At 38.4% G+C, this 26,031-nt stretch overlaps 1 protein-coding gene and 1 long non-coding RNA gene across 5 annotated transcripts in view; one reads left to right on the top strand and one right to left on the bottom strand.

Annotated features, from left to right (window-relative positions):
* LOC106070797 (cholinesterase 1-like) overlaps positions 1-26,031 on the bottom strand; it is a 55,679-nt gene that overhangs the window by 22,502 nt on the left and 7,146 nt on the right. For 2 of the 4 annotated variants that reach the window (XM_056036383.1, XM_056036384.1), the window contains 3 exons: positions 21,613-21,728; positions 4,864-5,061; positions 4,198-4,331 (listed from right to left, as the gene is read on the bottom strand). In XM_056036383.1, the coding sequence (XP_055892358.1) occupies positions 4,198-4,331; positions 4,864-5,040 (311 nt within the window). In that variant the 5' untranslated portion in view covers positions 5,041-5,061; positions 21,613-21,728. The remainder of the gene's footprint in view (positions 1-4,197; positions 4,332-4,863; positions 5,062-21,612; positions 21,729-26,031) is intronic. The other 2 variants (XM_056036385.1, XM_056036386.1) reach the window with 2 other exon arrangements.
* On the top strand, positions 5,861-25,735 carry LOC106070814 (uncharacterized). The gene is made up of 3 exons (XR_001218314.2): positions 5,861-5,994; positions 6,105-6,395; positions 24,484-25,735. It is a non-coding gene; the product is annotated as an uncharacterized LOC106070814 (long non-coding RNA).

Raw genomic sequence — 26,031 nt, 5'->3', positions numbered from 1 at the left:
TCTCTGGGCTCCAGCTTCTAAATGGGGCTCGAACGAAAATGTTATCTAGGGAGTCGCCACCCGGGAATGTGAGAAACACTGCCTGACTATGTTTTAATTCAAGTCATTGTATAAGTGACTTGTACTTTGTATTATTTACTTTGTATTAAACTCATGAAAAAATATAAAATACAATCGTAATAATTATTATGAAAGTGTGTACGGAACGTTGAAAAAGTTCTACTGTCAATGGCTTTTGTATTTAGAGCTTTTGTTTCGGATTTTACTTTACCTTACATTAACAAACAAGTTAACAATTCCACGTCCAGATCATGTAACACTGTTGAGCAGTCAAAGTTATCGAGAAATTGTATATAGATCATGATCATTTAAATTGTTCATTGTAATATACCCACCACAGCTCATCAATTATAATCGTCGCAAATACAGGAGCATAAGCCAGTAATCAGAACAAGATCAATTTTTAATGTTGATCCCAAAGAACCAAGATTCTTATTTCTGAATGCAAGTAAATCCGAAATTGTTTGCATGATTCCTAGTTGTACTTCAGGGCTACAACTGGGCGAACATGAACGGGGAAAATGGAATGGTCTACAAAAGATGGATTCAAAGAACAAATAGTGTCCAGCTCTGTCATAATGGATTTTTTTCTAAAAAAAAAAAGGGGGGGGGGGGGCGGCATTTTTTATTTCGCACGCGGGCGGCCACAACCCTCGCGGCGGCCCTGGTCTGCACCTTATTGGCAGTTACATCAAGACTTCCGATGTGAAACATAATTACATCCACATAACAGCGGTATTGAATGTCCAAGATGATTAGTTACAGAATAAACCACAAGTAACGTCCGCATCACAGCTGGTAACAATAATACTTCAATAATACATATCCAACTCTCAGTGTAGAGAAAAACTAATAGGAATATACGTAGTGTTCACTGGCTTCAACTGCCCAAAAGATCCTACTTAACTCAGAGTTACAACTCGACTCTCTAAGTCACTACTTGATAATACTTGATAATACATAACTGCCTCGTACAGAGGATAACACTTGACTATCTGACTTGACTGACTGAACTGCAAGTCAATTTTATTCATTCTACTTCCTGTTTTCTACATCAGGACTTCACGAGTCTTTTCAACGTCTTAACCAGAGGTGAACATTCAATCAGGCAATGTCAACTGAGACTGGGACACCGTCCTAGCCCAGTTCGGAGTCGGTCACTGTCCAATTAGTGTTTACTTCGGACGGTTTCGAGAAATCTACGACACACGGACGAAGAAACAGTAGACCACATCGTTTATGAATGTCTCGTTCTGCATGAAGGGCGATCTGGACAAGGAGAGAGAACTGGTCCGTGTACGGCATTAGGGATGTCCTTGTACGGGGGAAGGCGACCTTCAAACTCACAGCTCGCTTCCTTTCACGTGCTCTAAGGGAGTAATCTGGGGTTTCTGATTCGTGAATAGTACAGCCAGTGACCAGAGTGTAGCCTACTCTCACTTTCCCTGTGGCGTGTTACGAATCAAACACTACACAAATCATGGGATACATCTTTAGATTGGTTATTTGTAACTAGATCTAATTAAAGCTTTTTTTTTAGCGGCCCTCAAAGGTTTGTGTGGTCTGTCTGCCTGTCTGTCAGTTTATCAAGTTTGGATCTCAAAAACTAAAAAAAAATATTTGAAATTTCGATTTTATGATATTTTGCAACTTGCAATGTTTGGGTGCAACGGCTACTTTTTCCAAAGCTTATACCAGCTCTCTCTGTCTGGTGCCATTTTTGCCAACATTATTTCTCCCACACCTATTCTCAGATTAAATTCCAAATTACAAAAAAATATTTATTGTACATAACATAAATTAGTCAAAAATATTCACTAGTTAATTAATGATTTTTAATTAATTATTTCGTTAAATTATTGGTAATAAATTATTCTGTTTGGTATCGACAAAGGGAAATGAATGCTTCTTATTGAGGATGTGGCTGTTTGGGTCTAATTATTTCCCTTATTGCGTCTCTTCCTTGTATTTTTTCTCCCACTTCCCATTCTCTGATCAAGTTGAAATTTTACATAATTATTCATAGTCGAAGACTACACTACAGTGTATACACGAATCAATACAAAATTAACCAATTAGTTAATCAATTAATTTTGTTTTATATAGAAAAAGGAGATTATTTCTGCAGTATTGAGATATATGAAAGTTCTTCCCCATAGATAAGCTTTGTGTAAAAAAATATTTTTCTTTTTTATTGTGCTTGTTAGCGTCTCAAAGCGAACCGTTTTAATTTAAGAATTAAATCACACTGATATACTGCTGCAGGGGTGAAAGACTATATAGAAAATACAATAACCTATTTCATATCTATGTTTATTGTAGTTTCTGTAATTGAATATAAAGGATATTTTATACTTTTTTGTTTAATTAAATATGCACCGGTTTTAAAACAATTTATTAGTAGTAGTAAAAACAGGCAAAATAAATCATTTTGAATATAACAAATGAACCTTATGCATGCATTTTTCTTATATTCCAAAATAAGTCGGTACGGAATGGCATCAGGCAGTTATCGAACTTATGACTATATGGGACCACATACAACATGGCCAGGCAGTCACAGTTGATCAAAATGAACAATATCTTCCTAACAATTACATCATAGAGCTTATAGATATTAACAATGTAATAACCTATTTCATATGTATGTTTATTGTATTTTCAATAATTGAATAATAAGCCCGCATAATAGTACAATCAATCGGCAACACTTTTGACCCTCGCACCGAGACCAATCGTCATAGAAAGCCTAAACATTGAACTGCAACGTCGTAACCTGTAGTCAGTGGAGAACAACAGCTCATTGCCACCTCACAGGTCAGTACGACGTGGCAACGAGCTATTGGTCTCCACAGCCCACAGGTTGCGATGTCACAGGTCAGTACGACGTGGCAACGAGCTATTGGTCTCCACTGTCCACAGGTTGCGATGTCGCAGGTCAGTACGACGTGGCAACGAGCTATTGGTCTCCACAGCCCACAGGTTGCGATGTCACAGGTCAGTACGACGTGTCAACGAGCTATTGGTCTCCACAGCCCACAGGTTGCGATGTCACAGGTCAGTACGACGTGGCAACGAGCTATTGGTCCCCCACTGTCCACAGGTTGCGATGTCGCAGGTCAGTACGACGTGGCAACGAGCTATTGGTCTCCACAGCCCACAGGTTGCGATGTCACAGGTCAGTACGACGTGTCAACGAGCTATTGGTCTCCACAGCCCACAGGTTGCGATGTCACAGGTCAGTACGACGTGGCAACGAGCTATTGGTCTCCACTGTCCACAGGTTGCGATGTCGCAGGTCAGTACGACGTGGCAACGAGCTATTGGTCTCCACAGCCCACAGGTTGCGATGTCACAGGTCAGTACGACGTGTCAACGAGCTATTGGTCTCCACAGCCCACAGGTTGCGATGTCACAGGTCAGTACGACGTGTCAACGAGCTATTGGTCTCCACAGCCCACAGGTTGCGATGTCACAGGTCAGTACGACGTGTCAACGCGCTATTGGTCTCCACAGCCCACAGGTTGTGATGTCAGTGTTCAGGCCTTCTATAACGAATGGTCTCGCACGTCCATTTTGTATACAGGAAGTAGAATTGTGGTTACTGTACTTTCTAGTTTCTGATATTCGTGTTTAAATTATTAAATCCTTTTTTTTTTCTTAATTACTTACCCAACAGAATACCGATAGTTGGACCCTGCAGGGACCGCCTGTTAGTTTGTGGGGAAACAGTAACTCTCATAGTAATCTTGTTTTATATACACGTTTCTTATCGGAAACAACATTATTAGCTTTTCTCAATTAGAATCACTGATAATAAACTTGTCCGGACTCTGTCTCTCTGTATATACATACATCGAAAATAAAGTCGCATTCGTCTCGACAACAAGAAACATAATGTTTGATAAATATACAAAACTACATTTTATTCTGTCTCTGATTTAATTTGTTTTTATTTGCGTTGTAAGTAGATAAGTTAGAGCTCGCCCCACAATCCTCCAATCTGACATTAACTCCCTTCTCAATCATTCGATTGAAAGATATATACGAATTATTTCAGACTATATCTGTCATACAAATAACGATGCATAATTTATAACTATTAGGGCTGGGAGTCAACTCGGTATTTGAGATTACCTCATTTTAGTGTTGGGGTTCCACATCTCAACTTTGGGCGACCTGTTGAATGATGAATCAATGTTTTGCCAGCAGGCGTTGGGCCTCTGGGTCGCGTTAACAGGTATGCTCCAGTTAGCGACCTTCTCTGGCGGCTAGATCAATGAGATACAAAGAGGAATACAGTTGTAAATTGTGAAAATAACATTGTTGAATAATCTGTATATTTTTAAAGCTAATTGTATCAATATAAAGTCACACACATCGACTTCCCAAAGTGAGGGAGCTGGACAATACATAAGTTTCTGTACATCTCAAACATACAATCTTAGGGGAAAATGTTACATATTCATTATTCATTAGTAACATCGCTACAATCATTGACTTTTTTCATCTCTTTTAATTTGTTCAATTGCTGTAATTGAAAAGTGAGTTTTTATTTGTTACAATTAATAATCTCTAAAAAAAAATGTAATATTAGTACAATAAATCATGTTTTTACACTTTTTCACTTCACAATTATTGAGTTTTTATAATTGTTACATAGCCTCTATCAGTGACTTTTAAAAATGTGCCACTGACAATTTTTTTTTGTCAAGCTGGTAGTGGTAGACATTCTATCAATATTTTGTTTTAGAAATTTCTTTATGAAACATTTCTTTAGTCCACTCCTAGAGCGATGGTTACCTTGAAACGTCCTGGGCCAACTGGAGGCTTAGCAAAAGGTATGCCCCAAAAGACTTTGATACTCCCGTCCAAGAATCCGGTGACCGGTCCTGTCGTTGTGTTCCAGTTCACAAACGCCAAACCATGAGCTACTTCTAAAGACATCAGCATGACCAAGGAGACGACAATGATACTCATCTTGTCCAGGGGCGTTCCTACCTAGAGCAAGAGATCTCATCATTTACATAACTTTTGACTATTGACATTTTATGCACATTCCTACTTTCGAACATTTTATTTACAAAACATAAAAAATAATGTTTTTACAATAATTCTATTCAAGTCAGAACTTCATGGTACCTTCAGGAACCAGGAACCTGCATGAACATTATCACACAAACTCAGAGTGGTAGACTAATTCACGCATGGACCAGGAATATTTAAGCCATGGTATTGTTTTCATTGTTTAAAGTAGTAACATTAAACAAAAATCATTTGGCGTTATTTTACACTTAAAAGCAAACAAGACAACACGTCGCCAATAATAAGATTCTTCTAACTCTTCTGGAATAAGGATTTGAAATAGAGCTTCCTAGAAAGCAGAGCGCTAAAGAGTTGTTATTTAACCTTATGTTCTAATTCTCTACAATGTTTTATTTCATTACAAGTATAGTTTGCTTGCAACAAAAATAAATTAATTTGAAAAGCATATAATGAAGTATAACTGTTGCAAATTTCTATCATGGTTACAGAGTTAGGACGAATTAAGGACAAATATTTATTTTTCGGTCAGTTTTTCGGATATTTTCTATAGTCCTATTCCATGCACATAAAAAATGCCATAACCACAGTGTCGCAACTATTGAATTAGTTGTGTAATAATAATATTCTTAATCTTATTGCGCCGCTTTCATCAATAGGCGATGGCGTCATTTTCAATAATTTTATTTTGTGTACTAGTTGATCTCCCCTTGTCGCTCGTCATAAATGTTTCATATGACGTCAAACTTTTCTTCTTGATCGTTTGGTAGACTCCCTCCATCTTGCTGTATCTTTGGAGTTCTTGAATTATACTTGTGTCTTCGTTACTGGATAGCCTTAGCGTTGGCCTTGGTATATATTCTTGAAGGATTATTTTGACCCCTGTTTAGGGTGAGTTTTAATTTCACATTGTAAAGTTATTCTTAATATGTATTTGGTCGTATTCGTATTTTATAATTAGATTAGAGGATTACAAGAATCTATTATTTGTCTTTCCATAGGGTTTTGTATCAGGACTAAAGTTCTCAGTCTCAGGTTTTTCTGTCTGAGATTGTCGTCTCAGGTTTCGGGACTGAAGATTCAGGTTCCAGATTGTATCTGGACTTGGTGGACGTCGGGAGTGGTGTTGCTACTCTGAACTTTGAGTCTACATTGTTGTTGAACATTTATCTTGGTTGAAGATAGATCTACTTGTGTTGCCATTGGTATAAGAAGTACACGCACCTGATTACAGAGTCTTTGTCTTGGAATGAACTATTGGGAGAACAATGCTGATGGAGAATATTAAAAAGGTGGTTATCATTGTATTTGAAATATTAATTCAGTAATTAATTGGAACTAGATTATGATTTAGAAATTTCTCACACCATACTATATGCACTCATAATTGTCTATCATTATCTTTGATCATATGTCATTGTCATTGTAGAAATATCATTACATTAAATTTATAATTTTAATTTAAATCATCACACACATCGTTTATTAGTTAATGTAGGCCTATATCTGGGAGTGTATGGTGTGTCTGTTGGGCCGAACTTGGGCCTAAACATAATAGAAGTTATAAAGTAATTATAACATATACACACAATAAAATTGAAATTATACTTTTAACACTTTAACAATTAAAAATTCAGTAATGAAATCAACAAAGTCCTGACACACAGACCTATATATTATCTAGACTAGACATGGAGATTATTTAACACTTAAAAAATGTGAAAAACTTTGAAATAGCTGGTACAAAGCGTTGTTTTGTAAAGTAGTTATAAAAAGTGTTTTTTTTTCAACCCTAACCTATGTAACATATAATTAAATGTGAATATTTAGATCTAGTAATTGAACATCGCAAATAAGAGCACTCTCTTCTTATAATTATTATTTTGCCATTTTGAGAAACATAATCTACAAAGATCTAGGTAATCAATCTATTTATATGTACATATGATGCTAAAATCAACAGACGTGAATTATTTCAGTCTAGAATTTTTGAGACATTTTCTCTATGGGGACTAACAGGAAATAACTTTATTTCATATATTTGCGTGAATATATAGTTCTGGGATTAATAGCCTGTTCTAATTAAAATCCGAGAAAATGGTATTGCTTTATTTCTATACTTTGTTAACTAATGATCATTACTTTCTAAAACAGAAAAGATCAATTTTCCTAGATTCGGGGCGACTTCCATTATAGCTCGAAAAAAAAATATATATAATAAATCTTGTCTTCGAGTCTGCTGATTTATGAGGAATGCAATATTTACCAGAGCCCCTATATATACAGTGCTTTTTTGTAAAAAAAATTGGTGCCGGTACTCAGTGATAGATTGCCTAACTTTTAACTACTAATAAATTAATAATAAATTTTAAAATACAAGAAAGTAATATTTTTTTCCCCACATTGAAAAAGTTGCCGGTACGCCGTACCGGTGCGTACCGTCACAAAAAAGCACTGTATATATATATATATATATATATATATATATATATGTCAGTGAATTGATCAATAGCGGATAAAAATGTGTTTCCGTTTTCCAGTCCAGATATAATATATATAGGTCTGTGGCACTGGCGGATCCAGGGGGGGGGGCGGTAGGGGCGAATTTTAGTATATAATTCACACAATTTGTATACAAATTTATTACTTATGTTAATAATATATACTAATTATTTATATTTCAACCTATTTTTTTATTATTTCGCCCCCTCCTCTAGTATGTTGACCGATTTGGTGGGGTCGGAATGGGCAATGGTATCAATCCCGCCCCCCCCCTACACTTTCGAGTGGGGTCCAATTTATTTGTAGAAATCACAGCTTGCTAACAGAATCAATTAAATATCTATATGATTAAAACTTGTTTTTGATATTTTAACCGATCTTTATATTATGTCGTTCCCTGTTTACCGTTTGGGGGGGGGGCGAATACCTCTACTGCCCTTCCCACCTAAACCATTTGAGTGGGGGGGGGGGCGGTCCTACTTTTATGGAGAAATCATAGTTTGTGAACAAAATTAGTTGAATTAATCTATAAATTTTATATTATGTCGCTCCCTTTCTGGTATCTTGGTCGATTCGGTGGGGTTGGGGGGGGGGGGGGGAGGGCGATTGCATGTACTGCCCTTCCCACTCTAGCCCTCTGAGTGGGGGGGGCGGTCCTATTTTTGTGGAGAATCATAGTATGTGAACAAAATTAGTTGAATATCTATATAATATAAACTACGTATTGATATGTGAACCCATTGTATATTATGTCGTACCATACTCTAATCTCAAATTTTATCATTAGTAAATTTAAATGAAAAAGGGTTGCACCAGGTGGGAAGGGCGATATATGCAATTGCATTTCCCCCATCGGACAAACCAATACTTTTTCTTTTAGTATTATAGTTTAGAAATTACAAAATGTAAAAAATCTGCCACTAATATAATTTATATATACTATAATTAAATTCTTATATCGAGTCGCCCTACTTTTTTTTTTTTATTCTTTAATGCCAAATGCAATCTTTAGCAGAAATTATTAAAGGAGCGAGGATTAATCGTTTTCATTCTACCGCCCCTCCCATTTCCAGAGTTTATGTAATTTCACATGAATTTATCATAATTATTTTAAGAAAGACTTTACATTGGAAAAGTTAGAATTCAAACGAAATTTTTCACTATAAGAATCATGATTGAGATGAGTTCTAAACCGATAAAAATACATTTATAGTCGCCTTTTCCCAACCTTTACTCAATCGGATATTTTTCTAGTTAAATAAATTTGGGACTATAACTCACAACTTATACTACATTGTTATTGAATATTATTTATCGAATAATTTTTTTTGGCGGCGATCCTCAAAGCCAAAATCTAAATATGTGGGGTATCTTATCTTTTCAAGGAACAAATCGGTTTTATTTGCAATGTATTAAGGGCCTATAAATTCATATTAGAATATCTTTCAACTACAATATTATTCAAAAGGTCCTTTTTTTTAATAGTATGAATAATGAGCTTTAGGTCAGGAGAATGCGTTTCTGCAGTGAAAAATGCCAGAAAAGGCTTTTGGCGTCGGGGCTTCGCCCCGAACTCCATTGATGAATAATGAGCTGTAGATGTCAGGAAAATGCGTTTCTGCAGTGAAGAATGCGAGAAAACGCTTTTGTCCTTTCGGGCTTCGCCCCGAACTCCATTGATGAATAATGAGCTGTAGATGTCAGGAAAATGCGCTTCTGCAGTGAAGAATGCAAAAAAACGCTTTTGTCGTCGGGGCTTCGCCCCGAACTCCATTGATGAATAATAAGCGTAGATGTCAGGAGAATGCATTTCTGCAGTAAAGAATACAAGAAAATGCTTTTAGCGTCGGGGCTTCGCCCCGAACTTCATTGATGAATAATAAGCTGTAGATGTCAGGAGAATGCGTTTCTGCAGTGTAGAATACAAGAAAATGCTTTTGTCGCCCCGAACTTCATTGATGAATGATGAGCTGTAGATGTCAGGAGAATGCGTTTCTTTAGTGAAGAATGCAAGAAAACGCTTTTGGCGTCGGGGCTTTGCCCCAAACCCCACTAGGGAACCTTATAGCTTTGCCCCAATTTTTCGCCGCAGGTTGAGAAATGCTGCTTTTCAAAATTGTCATATATATATATATATATATATATATATGTATGTATGTATGTATGTATGTATGTATGTATGTATGTATGTATGTATGTATGTATGTATGTATGTATGTATGTATGTATGTATGTATGTATGTATGTATGTATGTATGTATGTATGTATGTATGTATGTATGTATGTATGTATGTATGTATGTGTGTGTGTGTGTGTGTGTGTGTGTGTGTGTGTGTGTGTGTGTGTGTGTGTGTGTGTGTGTGTGTGTGTGTGTGTGTGTGTGTGTGTGTGTGTGTGTGTGTGTGTGTGTGTGTGTGTGTGTGTGTGTGTGTGTGTGTGTGTGTGTGTGTGTGTGTGTGTGTGTGTGTGTGTGTGTGTGTGTGTGTGTGTGTGTGTGTGTGTGTGTGTGTGTGTGTGTGTGTGTGTGTGTGTGTGTGTGTGTGTGTGTGTGTGTGTGTGCGTGCGTGCGTGCGTGCGTGCGTGCGTGCGTGCGTGCGTGCGTGCGTGCGTGTGTGTGTGTGTGTGTGTGTGTGTGTGTGTGTGTGTGTGTGTGTGTGTGTGTGTGTGTGTGTGTGTGTGTGTGTGTGTGTGTGTGTGTGTGTGTGTGTGTGTGTGTGTGTGTGTGTGTGTGTGTGTGTGTGTGTGTTCTGTACACACGTTTATGCATAGGGTTAGGGTTTACTGGGCGTTAGGGTTAGGGTTTGGAAAAAAATCGCCCCCCTCACTCCAAAGTTCTGGATCCGCTAGTGGTCTGTGGCCATAACTTCTTTAACATTTGACATAAAAAGATAATCTCGGTATCACTAATCTTTACATCAAGATCTATACAACTAGATAATTTTGTTGAATTACATTAATAAAAACTGTCAAAGTACCCAAGTGGATCTATATTTCTATGTCTATATGATTATGTAGATTATTTAATGTCGATGATAGCTTATAACTTATAGATCTAATCCTGTTTGTTTTCAAGCTGGCCGCAAGAAGCTTATCTTCTTCTTATCTTATATAATACAGACGTTACTTCAAAGAAGAAGATGATTACGTCCTACGCGTCATGCATTTAGTCATGCATATTAACCAATGACTTAAATTCAGCCAAGTCACTGGTTTTCCTGGCTAGCTCAGGCAACCCATTCCATGCTCAATAGCACTAGGGAAGAATAAGTATTTGTACAAATTTGTCCTAGCATATGGGACGAGGAATGTGCCTTTATCTTTGTGTCTTTCAGAGTATTTTATTAAACTTTGTTTTTGTATTTGAAGATTATGGTTCAGTGTTTTATGTATGATTGCTACTTTACTTTTGATTGATTTGATTTGATTTTTGATTTGAGGCACATCGGCACAATTTAGGCCATGTCGTGCCTGTTTACTTTTGAGCCTTTTGTCCTGAAGGCTTTGTAAATTTAGTGATTTTACTAAAGGTGTTACTCTAGTCAAATGCGAATATTCGTTTGTTATGAATTTCACTGCTCTATTTTGTGTCTGTTCTAGTTTCTTAATGTTTTCTTGAGTTGAGGGGTCCCAAACGGAGGATGTATATTCTATTATTGGCCTAACCAGGTTAAATAACATTTTAGTTTTATGTTCTTATTTGATTTATAGAAATTTCTTTTAATAAATCCTAATGCTTTTTTTGATTTTTTTGTAGTTTCATCATTATGTGGATTCCATGACAGTTTTTCATTTATTATAACACCTAGGTATTTTGCATTTTTAGTCTGTGTTACTGGTTTTCCATGAATAAGATAAGTGGAATTAATTTGTTTTAGTTTTTTTGTTACTCTTAACTACTGACATTTTTCTGGGTGGAAAGACATGCTCCAATTTGATTCCCATTTCTGTAATTCATCTAATTCTCTTTGTAAAATATGTGTCTTCTGTTGTTTTTTTTGTTCTATATATTATACAATCGTCTGCAAATAATCTGACTTTTGTTCCTGAAGTAATGCAATTTGGTAAATCATTTATGTAAATTAAAAATAGTAGTGGACCCAAGACTGTTCCTTGAGGTACACCTGAGTTTACTGTTATCGGTGTTAATTTAGAGCCATTTATTATTACAGTTTGACAATAGACTTATATCTACTACTAGACCGGAAACCGGAAATAAATTCTTATCCGCGACTGATCGATAGTGAACATTTTGTAGAAAGTTGGATCAAGGTGTTGTTTTGTTAAGTAGTTAAAAGAAGTAAAGTTTTTTTTCAACCCTAACCTATGTAACATATAATTTTATTATTTAGATCTAGATCTAGTAATTGATTATCAAAAATACACACACAAAAAATCACAATTTAGTGTTGCATCCAGTGTTTTGATAAAGAAGATTATGTATCTAAAAATTGCAAAATAATAATTATGAGACGAGAGTAGGCTACTCTAATTTTTTATGTTCATTTACTAGATCTAGATCTAAAAATTAAATTATATGTTACATAGGTTAGGGTTAAGAAAAATAGCCTTTACTTCTTTTAACTACTTTACAAAACAACGCCTTGATCCATTTTTCTAAAACATTTTCACGACATTTTTTGTAGTGTTAAAAAGTCTCCATGTCCAGTCTAGATATAGTATATACAAGTCTATGCTTTGGACTGTCTTCATTACAAAAGAACTTGAGATCTATTAACATTTTTTGTGAGACTAGTGCTGTGCAAAACTCTTCTTTTACTAGTGCTCAACTAAACGGCGCATCGAATTATCTATATAATTATTATTTGGTCTAAAATTATCTCTAGATTCTCACTTGTGCAACCCGGATTGGCGCCATATTTAGGATTTACGTCACGTAGTTATGAATAGTTCTCAACTTGTCTAGATCTACACCAAGTTTTTATTCTACTTACCGATTCTACGCGATGAATCTGTTGTAAGGAATTGTATTTGCATTCGAGGGGCGGACAGGGCTCCACAGCGTTGGTCGGCAGCAAGTCTAGGAGACGGAAACTCAAAAATAAAAAACCTACAGCCATCTGCTATATACAGTCGTCATAGAGTACTGAGCCACTGAGTTTGGCTTCTGGCCTAAATAGTGGTTTTGGTCTGCGCAATCCACATTCAACTATAAAAAAATACTTAGCGTATGATGGGTGCCTTGCAGTGTATCATGTAGGATGGCTGCCTGGTCGTAAGGTTTGCGCGCTGGACTGTCGTTCGGACTTGGGTTCAAACCCTGCCCGCTCCCATCCCCCGTCGTCCTGCGGGAGTTTTGGGACTAGGAAGTAAATTATCTTCACTTCTGAAGGAACATCCGAAACATGTAAAAACATTTTACAAACAAACATAATGGCGAATCACCCCAAAGTAAAAAAGAGGCTACCACTTAAAATTGCATGTTGGAATGTCCGCAAAATGCACGACAATGACGTGAACGACTGACCACAGCAGAAATCTGCCCTAGTGGTAATGGAACTGACTCGGCTGGGAGTGGACATTGCTGCCCTTAGTGAAATACGCCTGGCAGGTCAAGAATCACTGACAGGGGAGCTGGTAACACTCTCTACTGGTCTGGGAGAAGCCCCGAGGAAAACAGATAATCTGGGGTAGGCAGGATATAACTCACTCTGATCTACAGATGTTACTTAGACTTCCACTAAATGGATCTAAGTTCCTTACAGTAATTAGCGTCTATGCCTTCACGCTACTGGCGGAATAGGTCGCGAAGGACACATTTTATGGAGGCTTGAGGCGAATCCTAGGACAGGTGAATACCACCGACAAACTAGTAGTGTTGGGTGATTTTATCGCTCGAATGGGGAGTGACTACAGCTGGGTGTCCTGAGGAGACATGGTATTGGTAGTTTCAACGACAACGGTAGACTATTGCTGGAAGTCTGCTCCAAATTGAAACTTGTGGTTGTTAAACTCGTTTTCCAACCAAAAAACAAAACAAAAACAAAACAACAACAGCAACAACAACAAAAACTTTCAAGACAACATGGAGACATCCGCGCTCTAAACATTGACATCTACTTCAGTGGCGTCACTAGGGTCGGTGTCACCCGATGCTGTAAGCTCGGAGTGTAAGCCCCCCCCCCCCCTACCAAAGAAAATATAATCTTCCCCTAAAAAACAAACAACCTTCTTTATGTTGAACAATAAAACTGTAAGCTAATTAATAAATTGGTTCTACTCGAAAAATGGTTTTCGATTCTACTTTAAAATGTCGTTGTTTTTTTACATATAATCAAACGTTATTGTTTAAATAACAAATGTGCAATCATAGAATTGAGAAACCTTGAGTTGAACATATTTTTTTACTAGAGATGGTTTAAGAACTCCTTAAGGAAAAGGTCTTAAATTACACTAGTGTTTCTCAGCTGCTTCCGAAAAGACAAATCAAGCACTGAACAGGTTTACGTCCTGCGAAACTTCGTCAAAAAAAAAAATTAATAAAAAAACCCCCTAGAATACCAACTAAGGATAAAAATTCAGTTTTATAAATTTAAAAAAAAGTTTGATAACGTCTATCGGAATCACTCTGGGAAATAGCAAGAGTAAGGCATCTTGCAACAATTTGTCCAGATTCAGCTACATGCCTAAAGCAAATCAAGCTGTTGTCTCACAACAGATGGTGGAATTCTTTAACATGGATATGAAATTAGGGTGTATCTTATCCCTATTTCTCTTTCTTGTAGCCATCGATGATGTCATGAAACAGGCTGCATTCGGATTCTCAAGGCGTAAACCAAACCGAGTTGGATTTTGCAGACGAGATAGCATTACTTTGATATACAATTAAATTTATACGCGAGATGACGGATAAAGACGCCCTCAAAGTTATACATATAGGGTGCAGGCTATCCAGTTCCCGATCAACATTGGTCATGCAGATCTTGAACAAGTAGTAAAGTTAACCTATTTAGGCAGTGTTATCTCAAGTGACGGAAATGCATATCATGGTGTTGCATGTCGGATTGGAAAGCAGGAACCGTCTACGGCCACCTACGCTTCAAGGCGTGGAAGATTGAAAAGAGGCTGAGTAGCGATGGCTGAGAAGGATCCTACAAATCCTCCCGAGAAATTTTTACCAATAGAGAAAACTTTTACCGGACAGGCATTCGCCGTCTAAAGAAAGTGGCGACTGAACGTCAATTGACATTTGTGAGACATATCGTGAGACAAGACGAAACACGTTTACCAAAGTCAGCCTTAACATGAAAGCAGAAAGGAGGAAATAAAAAAACATGTCCGTCCACGTCTAACCTGGCGTCACACCTTTGTAGAAGTTCTGAATTTCGTGGGCACCAGCTGGGAAGTGGTTGTGAAAGACGACTTAGAATGATTTCTGTGGAGAAAGCTTGCAGCCGTAAGCGTCGAATGGCGTGCGAGAGGCTTACGCCTATGTGTTTTTCAACACATTGCAACAAAAAATGTTACGTTCAACACTCAACTGGTCAGATAAGATGTTTGGGGGAAACTTCACTCAGCGGGGCGATGCCCCGGGCGCCAAGCGTTTTTCTTTTTCTAAAATTTCTGAGCTTCGGAAACTCTTTCCCCTGGCGTCTAGAACACATAATAAAGTCTAATAGAATTAAATTAAGAAGATTTAGGACATGTGGATACTAAATTGTGAAAGACATTCGAGGCAGTAATTTTTTTAAAGTTGCATTTCGGAAAAATACATTTTCCCACTTGGGTGTCACCCCCCCCCCTGGTGGATGTCACCCGGTGCGGCCCGCACCCCCCGCACCCACCTAGTGACGCAACTGATCTACTTGACTATATACTAGTGAAGCAATGCGATGTTGGTGAAGTAATACCCACCAGGGTTAAGCCAAGTGCCGACTAATTGGAACCAGCTAAAACAAACTCTCCAGAACGCAACGGCCAGGGCAGTGGGCTATTGCCACAGGCCCAATAGAGACTGGTTTGACGAGAATAACGCAGCAATCCAGTATTGCTCTTAGCTCACGAAGCCCAACAGCACTGACAGATATTCCCTCTACAGAGCCTCGTGTAATATTTTGCAGACAAAAGATCGCGAATAAAAAAAAACAACAAATGTAGCTTTCTGAAAACATACAAAAGTACGCTGATTCAGATGACACGCGCTTACTATATGAATCAATCCGCTCTGCTTATGTCGTTTTCGAGCTGGTAGAGGCACATCGAGCATGATTTTTGTCTTGCGTCAAATGCAAGAAAAATGCAGGGAGCAGTGCTTGGACTTGTACACTGAACTCATCTATCTCACAAAAGCATTTGACACAGGGAGTCGCGATGGCATGTGGAGAATTCTATCTCAACTTGGAGGCTTTCCAAGATTCATCGCCATTCTGAAGCAACTGCATGAGGGTCAAAAGGGTAAAATCAGATACAACGCTGACCTGTCAGCTCACTTCTCTTGGTGAATAGTGTGAGGCAGGGGTGTGTCCAATACTCTTTGCAGTATTCTTTGGAGCAATGCTAAATAAAATGAGACAACGCCAGCATGAGGGCATCTACATCAGTTTTTGCACCGACGGCAGCATATTTAACATACGGCCCCAGCTCTCCCATAAAAAGATTAAAGTGATGATTGCTACTGAACTGCTCCACGATGAAGATTGCGCCCTTCTTGTACACACCGAACAGAATCTTCCACTTGCCGTCCATGAATTTAGGGAGGCTGCTGCCTCGTTTGGTCTGTCCATCAACCTAAATTAAACGGAGGTCATGCTTCAGAAGTCCCCAATGGGAACTAATCCAGATCCACAGATCAATTAGAATGGCCATCGTGATGACCACTTTACCTACCTATGTAGCAGTGTCCAACGAAGCGTCACTGACTCTGTCTGAGAGTATGGTGAAAAAGGTATGTCACCACACTTTTGCATAGCTCAGAGTCCTGGGTGCTCTATCGCAGGCATACAAGGCTCTTCAAACACTTCCATCAAAGGTGTCTTCGCTTCATGATGGACATATGCTGGTAAGACTACATTAAAAATAAATGTTCTGCTCGAAGCCGGTGTGGACAGTAAAAAAGCAATAATTACGCTGGATCTGACATTAATCCCGCTTGAGAAATGTCCGCATGCCAAAGGCGATATTCTTTGGCGAGCTTAACGGAGGAGCTATAAGGAGGACGGCGTAACAGAGGTGCCCCCCCTATAAGCTCAAGTCAGGTGCCATTTCGCCCTCATATAGAGGAAAGTAGCTGGCAGCAGATGGTCTCTGTGAGAGACTGAGAGCTTTCTCAAAGACTGCGGGACAAACATTTGAGGAGAAAAGAAAAGCCAGTATTGAAGACGGAAAGAAAACTTAAATAGGTCAGAGGTCAACGGCTTTGACTGCACGAGATGCGGGAAAATACGCAGGTCGCAACTGCACATGCACCCCCCCCCCCCCATTCCTGGATTATGAGTAGCAAAAACTACATTTACCTTACTTATCTTATATAATACAGACGTTACTTCAAAATTGGAAGTTATTACAGAACACGGTTATACATTCGGTATCTTGTTTGGTTAGTTTCTTCATTAACGGCTCAACTTTTTCAACACAAATAGTTTAATTCACAGCTTGTTTTGTCGTCATCGGAAAATTGATGCAAGAGCTGCAACGGGAAGAAGACTCTCAGCACTGTGTACGATAAGTGTTCATCGCCAGCTTGTCCGTCACGACGAGAAGAAGACTCTCAGAACTGTGTACCATAAGTGTGCATCGCCAGCTTGTCCGTCACGACGAGAAGAAGACTCTCAGCACTGTGTACCATAAGTGTGCATCGCCAGCTTGTCCGTCACGACGAGAAGAAGACTCTCAGCACTGTGTACCATAAGAGTTCATCGCCAGCTTGTCCGTCACGACGAGAAGAAGACTCTCAGCACTGTGTACCATAAGTGTGCATCGCCAGCTTGTCCGTCACGACGAGAAGAAGACTCTCAGCACTGTGTACCATAAGAGTTCATCGCCAGCTTGTCCGTCACGACGAGAAGCAATTCATTAGTCAAGTAATTTATAGTTTCATCAGCCACAGTCAACGTTTGCAGTTTTTGTTTGGTTGACCGTTGGTAGGCACGGGCCGCACGTATACACTTAACAACGTGTACAGTAGTTTTTTTTAACATATTTAGTTGTTGTTTTTTTTATTCATTAAACAAGTATTTACAGTGCACTTAATATCGCTGAATGGAGGGGGGAGTGGGGGGGGGGCAAACATCGCTTTTCTTTAATATTTTCGTAAAAAGAGACTCGAAGCTCGAATTTGAAACAGGTGGCGACTTGATCCCCCCCCCCTCCGGAAAAAAATCCTGGCTACGCTCATGACATGTCCCTTAGTTAGCTAAATTTGTAGTACTATTTTGTTAATAAAAAATTACTATGATTAAGCATTATTTTCGTTGTCCTGAGAGGCTTGACATCTTTTCTGGGATACAAGTTTAATAATGTCAGGTTGAAGCTTGTTTGCCACTGACACTTTCATCACTGATGACTAATTTTGATCAGATAATCTCAAACGGTGCGGTGTTTTTGTAGCTTTTGTTATGGAGAAGAACTGCTCACAGAGATAAATGCTTGCAGAACATAGCAAGAATTCTGGCTGCCAATGTTCGCAATTCAACGTACCGTTCAGGTAAATAACTGTTAACTTTTGGCACAGCCACTTCTATAGACTTCGCTTTAAAAAAAGAATCTGACAGAATTCTATCAGCTCTAGTTGCACATTACCAGCAGCATTTTCAGGTGCAAATGAAAATGGAGATACAAACAACAAAAATTCTTGTATGGAACGAAGTCACAAAAACGGTCATTGAAAGCATCAAAGAACGATTCCAGGTGTACGACATATCCAGCAAATTTTGCAGCCCTATTTAATCTTTGTAGTTCCAGTAGCGTTGAGAAGTGAACAAAGTCTTCTCTTGATATTTGGTTTATCCACAGTCTTAATTTGATTGAAAGCACTTCACATCATCACACGCAGTTGTGACAATTTGGTCTTTATCTTGAAGTTTCAAATAGTCTTGCAGGTGACTAGTGAGATCAACTGCACATGCCAAATCCTGTACCTATTCCGAACTATTCGTCAGTTTTGTAATGTTCAACAGGTTCACCTTTTATGTTCAGAAACAATACAATTTCTTCACGCAGTGCAAAAAAACTTTTCAATACTTTATGACAGGAGAGCCAGTGGACATATGTGTAGACTAGTAGGGAACAATCATATTCGTGGCTTATTTATGATGTGAACTTTAACTTTTACAAATGATTAAAAAGTTAACAAATCAACACTAATCTAAATAGATAACTTGAAAACTAATTTGAAGTTAATAAATACCACACTAAATTACCATAATTCAATTTAAAATAAATTAGCAAAAAATTATTTGTTTTTAAAAAATCTGATCATTAAAGAATACTTAAGTTCAACGAAGTTGATTACTGAAGTAATTTTATGAAATAATAAGACTTGTCTTCAAGTCCGAAGACTTATGAGGACTGCAGTATTTCTCGTGGCTACGCAGCCCCAGCTGTGACCAACATATTGTTATAACCCTGCCATGCACACCGCCATCCAAGCTAGTGCAGAAGGTGCGCACTATCAGAGACTTGACTAGGAAGGATGTGGACATGAGAAAGAGAGAACGATTTCCGCCAAAGTCAGAGCTGATAAAGATGTTGTGCTCAAGACAGACGTTGCTCTACATGTATATGATGTCATCGTGTAAATAAACATCAATATCTCGTTGAGTTGCCTCCACTTAACTCTTTCTCTCCTGATCGACGATACCATCGTTGGTTTTTGACCTCATTAAAATAAACATGTTTAATTTTATAAACTTGACTTTGTGTTGTATAAAAAAGAGCATGCATTTCCCTTTAATTCTATACCAACTAAAACACTTTCTGATAACAAACGAAAAAGTTATTGAAGCGGTTATGACAATATTTTTCCACATCCTGGGCAAGCATAAACTGGTCAATTAAGATTTTCTTTTCGCCGTCTGCGTCTGTCCTCGGCATCGGATTTTCTTTAGGTCTCAAATGTGTATACCGCAGCCTTTGTGAGTGACCTCCAGCTGGTTCGTGCTGAGGCCGCATGCAACCAGTTGCTCTCTTCTATGTCAGCTAAGGCAAATTGGCGCCTAAGCTGATCTTTAAATCGTTTCCGAAATGGAATCTCTGTTTATGTCAACCATCTTTTAGCTAACTAAAAAAGACTGCTTTTGGCATACGTTTGTCTCCCATACGGGATACTTGCCCTGCCCAGCGTAACTGTCGGACCATAAGAAGTCCTTCTATACTGACCATACCGGTGTCCGCAAGGACATCGCTGTTTTTAGTGCGGTCTTGCCACCGTATGTCCATGATGGAGCGCAAGTATCTTTGATGAAAGCTCTCTAGTAGTCTTAGTTGCTTTCTGTATAACACCCATGTCTCAGATCCATATAGAAGGGTTGAGAGAACCGACGTTTAGTAGACATTGGAGCGGAGCGATTTATTCCACCAAACTCTCGCCTGAAGGCGTCCAAAAGCACTACTGGCCCGGCCAGACGATTATCAACTTCCCTTGAAAGCGAGGCGTTTTTTTGATGCTGTACTTGGTAGATATGTGAAGTGGTCTACCACGTTTACGGTGACCTTTAGGACTGATTCATTTGTTATTGGGTGACTTCTGGAACATGACTTCTGTTTTCCTTAGGCTTATAAATAAACCGTAAGAGGAGGCAGCGTATGCAAATTCATTGTCGGCTAGCAGGGCGCAATCATTGACATAGAGAAGCTCCGTTATGACCACCTCCTTTGTTTTTGTATGGGATAGTAGACGTCGAAGATTGAACACATTGCCGTCTGAACGAAACATGATATAGATGCCTTCGTGCAATCACTGCCTCATTTGACCCAGCATTACGCCAAAGAAGACAGCGAATAGAGTAGGAGAAAGTACACAGCCCTGCTTCACACCATTTATTATTGGAAAGTGATCAAACAGGTCACCATTGTGTCTGATCTGGCCTTTTTGTCCCACGTGAAAATGCATGAGAATAGATAAGAACGTGAATGGGCATCCAAGCCTTGCCAAAATCCTCTACTAACCATCGCGACGGACCATGTCGAAAGCCTTGTTGAGGTCCACAAAGGCAGCGTATAGGCTTAGGTTCCGCTCTTTGCATTTTTCTTGTAATTTGTCGCGGAACAAATATCATGTCAGATGTACCTCTACCGGCTCTGAGGTCACACTGGCTCTCAGATAAGACCTCGTCCACTAAAGAGTGGGTTAGTTGGTCGAGCAAAGATCTTTCCTGCTACTGACAGAAGTGTAATGTCTCGATAGTTGGAGCAGTTAGACATAACAACACTACGAAGACGTGTCTCTATCATGAGTTTAATACGAGAGAATGGCAAAACAGTTCATACTAACACAGTACACACACACACACACACAAGCTGACCTGGACTCCAAGCCATTTTGAGAAACTATTACAGATCAGTTCACAACACACAACAAGAAATAAATACACAGAGTTACGTTTTAATTTTATTTTTTTTTCAGTAAATATTTTACCCGAAAATTAGTGTGACTGTAAAACGCCTAATAATTAAACATTATTTTGATAATTTTTGAGGTGGCCAAGCGGACCGCATGCAAAGTGACGCCGGGCCGCATGCGAATGCAATATTTAACATGTCTGATGTATACCGTACCACATAACAATAACGAGCTCGTCTAATGCTGTAGGCCTTATTTTTTTTTATACAAAACATAGTACCTTACGTAGATACTTTTCTATTGGCCGTTTGACTACATTGTATGCTGTATTGTAGTTGTTCTACTTGAAAGTTTTGCCTTTAAGTTTAATAAACGTAACTAATGGTTCATACTTTTTATATGAAAAATCCACAAAGTAAATAATAATAGTTTAGCTAAATGCGTTGGAGTCGGAAAGTAACTATTACTAAAGGAGGAAACGAACACTTACCAAATAATTGCTGAGACGGTCACAGGCGGATAAAGTCACGGAACTCCACTTTTCTGGCTTGTCGCTGTGCAAACTGTTTGATAAGATCCTCGTAGTCCAATGTTGATAACAACTTCCTTTTGGATTGACAAAAAAGGTAAATTTCACCGAATGGTTTGCGACATTGTTGATCATTCATAGTTTTTGAAAAGTTTCAACTTTGAAAAGCTTTTTTCCGCGCTCCCAACAGTTAAATGAATTGTTAACTTTATTCTGTATGCAACAGCAATATTGGAGCAAAATCTCGAATAGGCCATATGTACTAAAGACACTTTAATGTTATCAGAAATCATGTCTCGAAAACTCCATTCCGTCCAAATCGCGCGAATCTTCTGCAGGTACAGTTGTGTCCACATGCATACAACATTTCAAAACAATCATAGTTATACATTAAACTACTTTTAGACATCCTCAGAGGTAAATCCAAACACGCTGACATACTGGACATTCTCGAAGCTAAATCCAACCACGCTGATACACCCTTAACCTGATTTACAGAAATGTCGTACTGCTGAAAGTTATTACCAAGATATTTCCAGTTGCAGCAGCTTTCGCTTGCTAATGAGTCTCCTGTTGCTATCGTGCCAATTAAGTTACATGGAAAACAAAATACTCTGATTTTCGAATAATTTAACCTCCGTCAAACATTCTGCGTGTCAAAACGTTTTAAAAAAACTGTCCGTTAAATTGTTCTTTGGGTATTCCGAGTCATTTGGTTACCTGATTGGGCCCTGTTCCACAAAAATGTTACGTATATCACAGTTTCCATGTTTCCCACGATCTGGATTGTAGATGTCATCGATTGTTTCAAGAAGAGTATCCAAAGAAATACGCAAATATTTTTTTTTCAGTTTTACTTCCGCTTTCAAAAAAACAGATACAGCACTCACTTTCTGTGTCCGCATTAACGTTGTCATCAGAGAGTAGCCAATCACTACAAGAGGGGATAGAAACACTTTCGTTGGCGTTTTTTTTTTATTCAGGTTCACAACCTGGCATTAGAACCCGATTTGTCACAACGCACTCACGGACAAATCATCCTCCTCATTTTCAGCTTTTTGTCGTTTATTCTCTAGCTTTACATGTTCAACAAACTTGTTTAGAGATCTCTTCTGGGTCTGAAGGTAATCTTCTCTTTCCCTTTCTTAGTTTTCACCGCCCCACTTTTGTATTGACGGACTCTGTCTCTGCCAGTGCTACTCATGGCGGTCACTGGTTTTCTCTGCCCCATAAACGAACTAACAGAAGCAAATCAACTGGAAAATATTCTCTCGTTACGCGCGGTCCGAATACCGAAGCCAAACTGAGGTGCTACATACACCAGGTGTGCGATAGGAGCTACAGTGGTCCATTGACTTTCGCAGCTACGACTTTCGTAGAAGGTTTTTAAGAAAACTTATGAAAAAATACTCCCTATTTTTTTTTAAACATGGGAACAGGTTTTCCCACGGCCTCCCGATGTATATGGACAGTAGCCTATTGGACAAGAAACATCCGGAAACGTCATCGTCAAACTTTCTGCATGCTGATTGACCGAAATAGCTGTGTAGCACATCCATTGGTTCAATACGAGCTAGGAATCCTTCTCACAAAATACCATCGTCTCTTTTTTTTTTGTCAATGGCAGACTTAAGTTGCAGTAAACTTACTGTACGTATCAATTCTTTTTAAACTGTAGTGCGACATAATGCAGTACTTTGGCACTTTAAAAAATAAACTACTGAATATTTAAGGAGTATTTCAAAAGAAAAAAGTTAGCATACAAATGTTGCTAATGGTGTGTCAAAGAGTTATTTAGGGGCTGAAAAGTGTTAGAGGATGCCCTGTGATACTGTTCGTAAACAATAGTTTACGTATTTAAAATTAAATACCGCAAAAATGTTACTTCCGCGGGTGGTCCCTTAGAAGGTATACCCCGCGAAAATCAAGAAAACACTTAATATTTCTTGATTACTTTTCATTTCCGAATGTTATTTTAGTTGGTTACTATTCAATGTTGATTGATAACTACAAAGACAACGTCTATATTTTACACTTGTAAAATAAATAGAATGGCTTTGCCCCCTCCCCATTGGTCAGGTGATCACGCCCAATGCGAGAGAACGTCGCACCCGCCAATGGGGCCCCACCCCCCTCCTGCTTGAGAAAAGCTCTAGCAGACCATGAAAGCTTGTAATGGGCTTATCTTAAAATCTTGTAGCGGGCCTGTTATGTTCAATCAGAAAAGCGTCAATTGTATGGTTATATGTTAGTCGGGAAAAATTAGTCTGTTCTGCAATAGAAGGGGGGTAGACTTTAGAATCAAATTGGTGAAAAGATTTTTAAAAGTTCTTCTTTAAAAGAACCTTGTGAATCGATCTTGTTGCTAATGCAGAAAGGTTCTACTATTTCTTAAATTATTTGGTAATAATATCATTTTTATCTGATCAATTCTAAAATACAAAATAAATACTAGGTGAATACAACCGATTTTTTGTTTGTAAAAGAAAGACCATCATTGCCTCCCCTTTGTAAGCACGTAACGTTTTAAACATTTGTACCGACACACGAAATACACTAAGATCTAAAATAAAATACATAGATCTAAATTACTGCACTATATGTGCCTAGGCAGGTTTGGGTATATGTAAAGACGTTTTTTTAATGTGTCTTCTTTTGCCAAGATATAATATTTTCCTCTTGTGTGTCACCCTGTGCGGACCCTACCCCGCACCCCCTAGTGACACCACAGCCTTTACCTCATCTTCCCATAGATTGTAAGGTCTGAAATGTTTACTTTAATTTACTTCAAAGCCCCGAATTAAGTAGTACTGTTCTCATCTCTGTCAACAGTCTTGCTGGTAAAACGGAGGAACTCTTCAATATTGTGAGAGACGATAGCTGAGCCAATTTACTTCATCCTCTGGTCATTTTATCCACTGGTCATTTCATCCGCTGGTCATTTTAATCCTCTGATTCATCAAATAATAATTGTAAAAAGTATGAAAATAACAATATTTCATACATTTATTTTCATTTACTTGACACATTAAATACGAATAGAATAAAAAGTTATTAAAAATAAAAATTTAAAATCTATATAGAGCTGATGTAACAATTGTTTTTGTGTGCTAATTGAAATCCTAGTCTATGATTGAAATCAATAAGATTGGCTATTGGTACAAAAGACAATCCATTGATTAGTTTTGCTGTAAATCGTTTGTAAATTCTTGGCCAGTGTTTGCGTATTAGTTGAGGTGAGCGTTTATTAGACTAAAGAAAACGTTGTATCAGGGTTTGAACTGACACGCTTATATTCAAGAACGAGTAACAAAATGGATAAAGTGAAAGGTTGCCGTCAGGAGGTAAGTTATAAGCGGCTTGATCATAATTATTCTAATCGTACTTCTATATTGACATCCCCCTACATCAAATAGAAACTATTTAATTATTTACAAACCCCGTTTTACAATAAATCTACTTATTTACATCTATTATTTTATTTTTCAACGAGAATGTAGAGAGGAGGGGGAACACTATAAACACTTTAAAATATCAAATAACATTTTAAATAATAATATTAATATTGCTGAGAGCGCCTGTCCTCTATAGTTTCCATTATTGCCTGAGGTCCTCCTCCTGAACATTAAGCCCCCTCAAAAGATAAGGCGTATATCAAAGCACTGCTTGCCTCTCGTTTTTCTACGAGATCGGATAGCCTTCTTCAATTCGGGGTCACGAACACCATCAATAATCGTGTCCATTATGAGAACGTCTAAGGTCTCCAGGGTCAAGGTCGGATAAGCCAGGTGTGCCAGTCGTTCAATATCTGCTTCTTCATGTGTTCGTCCCCAAATGCAATTCCTTTGTTCTAACAATGGCCTCGTAATCTTGCTGGTCGTTAACTCTCTGTAGCAGAGTCCTGTCGTCGTAACACTAACATTAATCCTGTCGCATTGTTTGTACTCCAGTTGTTCACTTTGACAGCCGCCTCAAATTGCCGTTTATAGTCTGTCCAAGAAACTGTATCATCCAAAATAGGTGGCTTAACTTTCCGAATTGCTTCGCTCGATCCTGAATTTGTTTGTATGCGTTGAACTTTGCCCAGCTCGACTCTAACTGCCTCGTTGTTTTAATCTTTTGCTCCATTTCTACTCTAACCTGTGACTTCACAGCGGCGATTTCCTCCCTGAATTCCTCCAGATCTGTTTTCAGACCAGTCGCCATTGCTCGCATTGACCCTAGAAGTTCCTCTTTTATTTCACTCAACATTCTACCGAGACCAACCTTCCTTTCAAACTTTCAAGGCATCTCTCAGTCGGCTAACGAGTCTTCTTTGTTTCCTTACGATACGATGTCCCAACTTCTAACAGATTTTGTTCATCTCGAGTTCATGTAGGC

The sequence above is a fragment of the Biomphalaria glabrata genome, chromosome 7 (assembly GCF_947242115.1).
Source record: "Biomphalaria glabrata chromosome 7, xgBioGlab47.1, whole genome shotgun sequence".
Taxonomy (NCBI): Eukaryota; Metazoa; Mollusca; class Gastropoda; family Planorbidae; genus Biomphalaria; species Biomphalaria glabrata.
The sequence above is the reverse complement of the archived record's forward strand: the minus strand, read 5'-3'. Positions and strand labels throughout refer to the sequence as shown.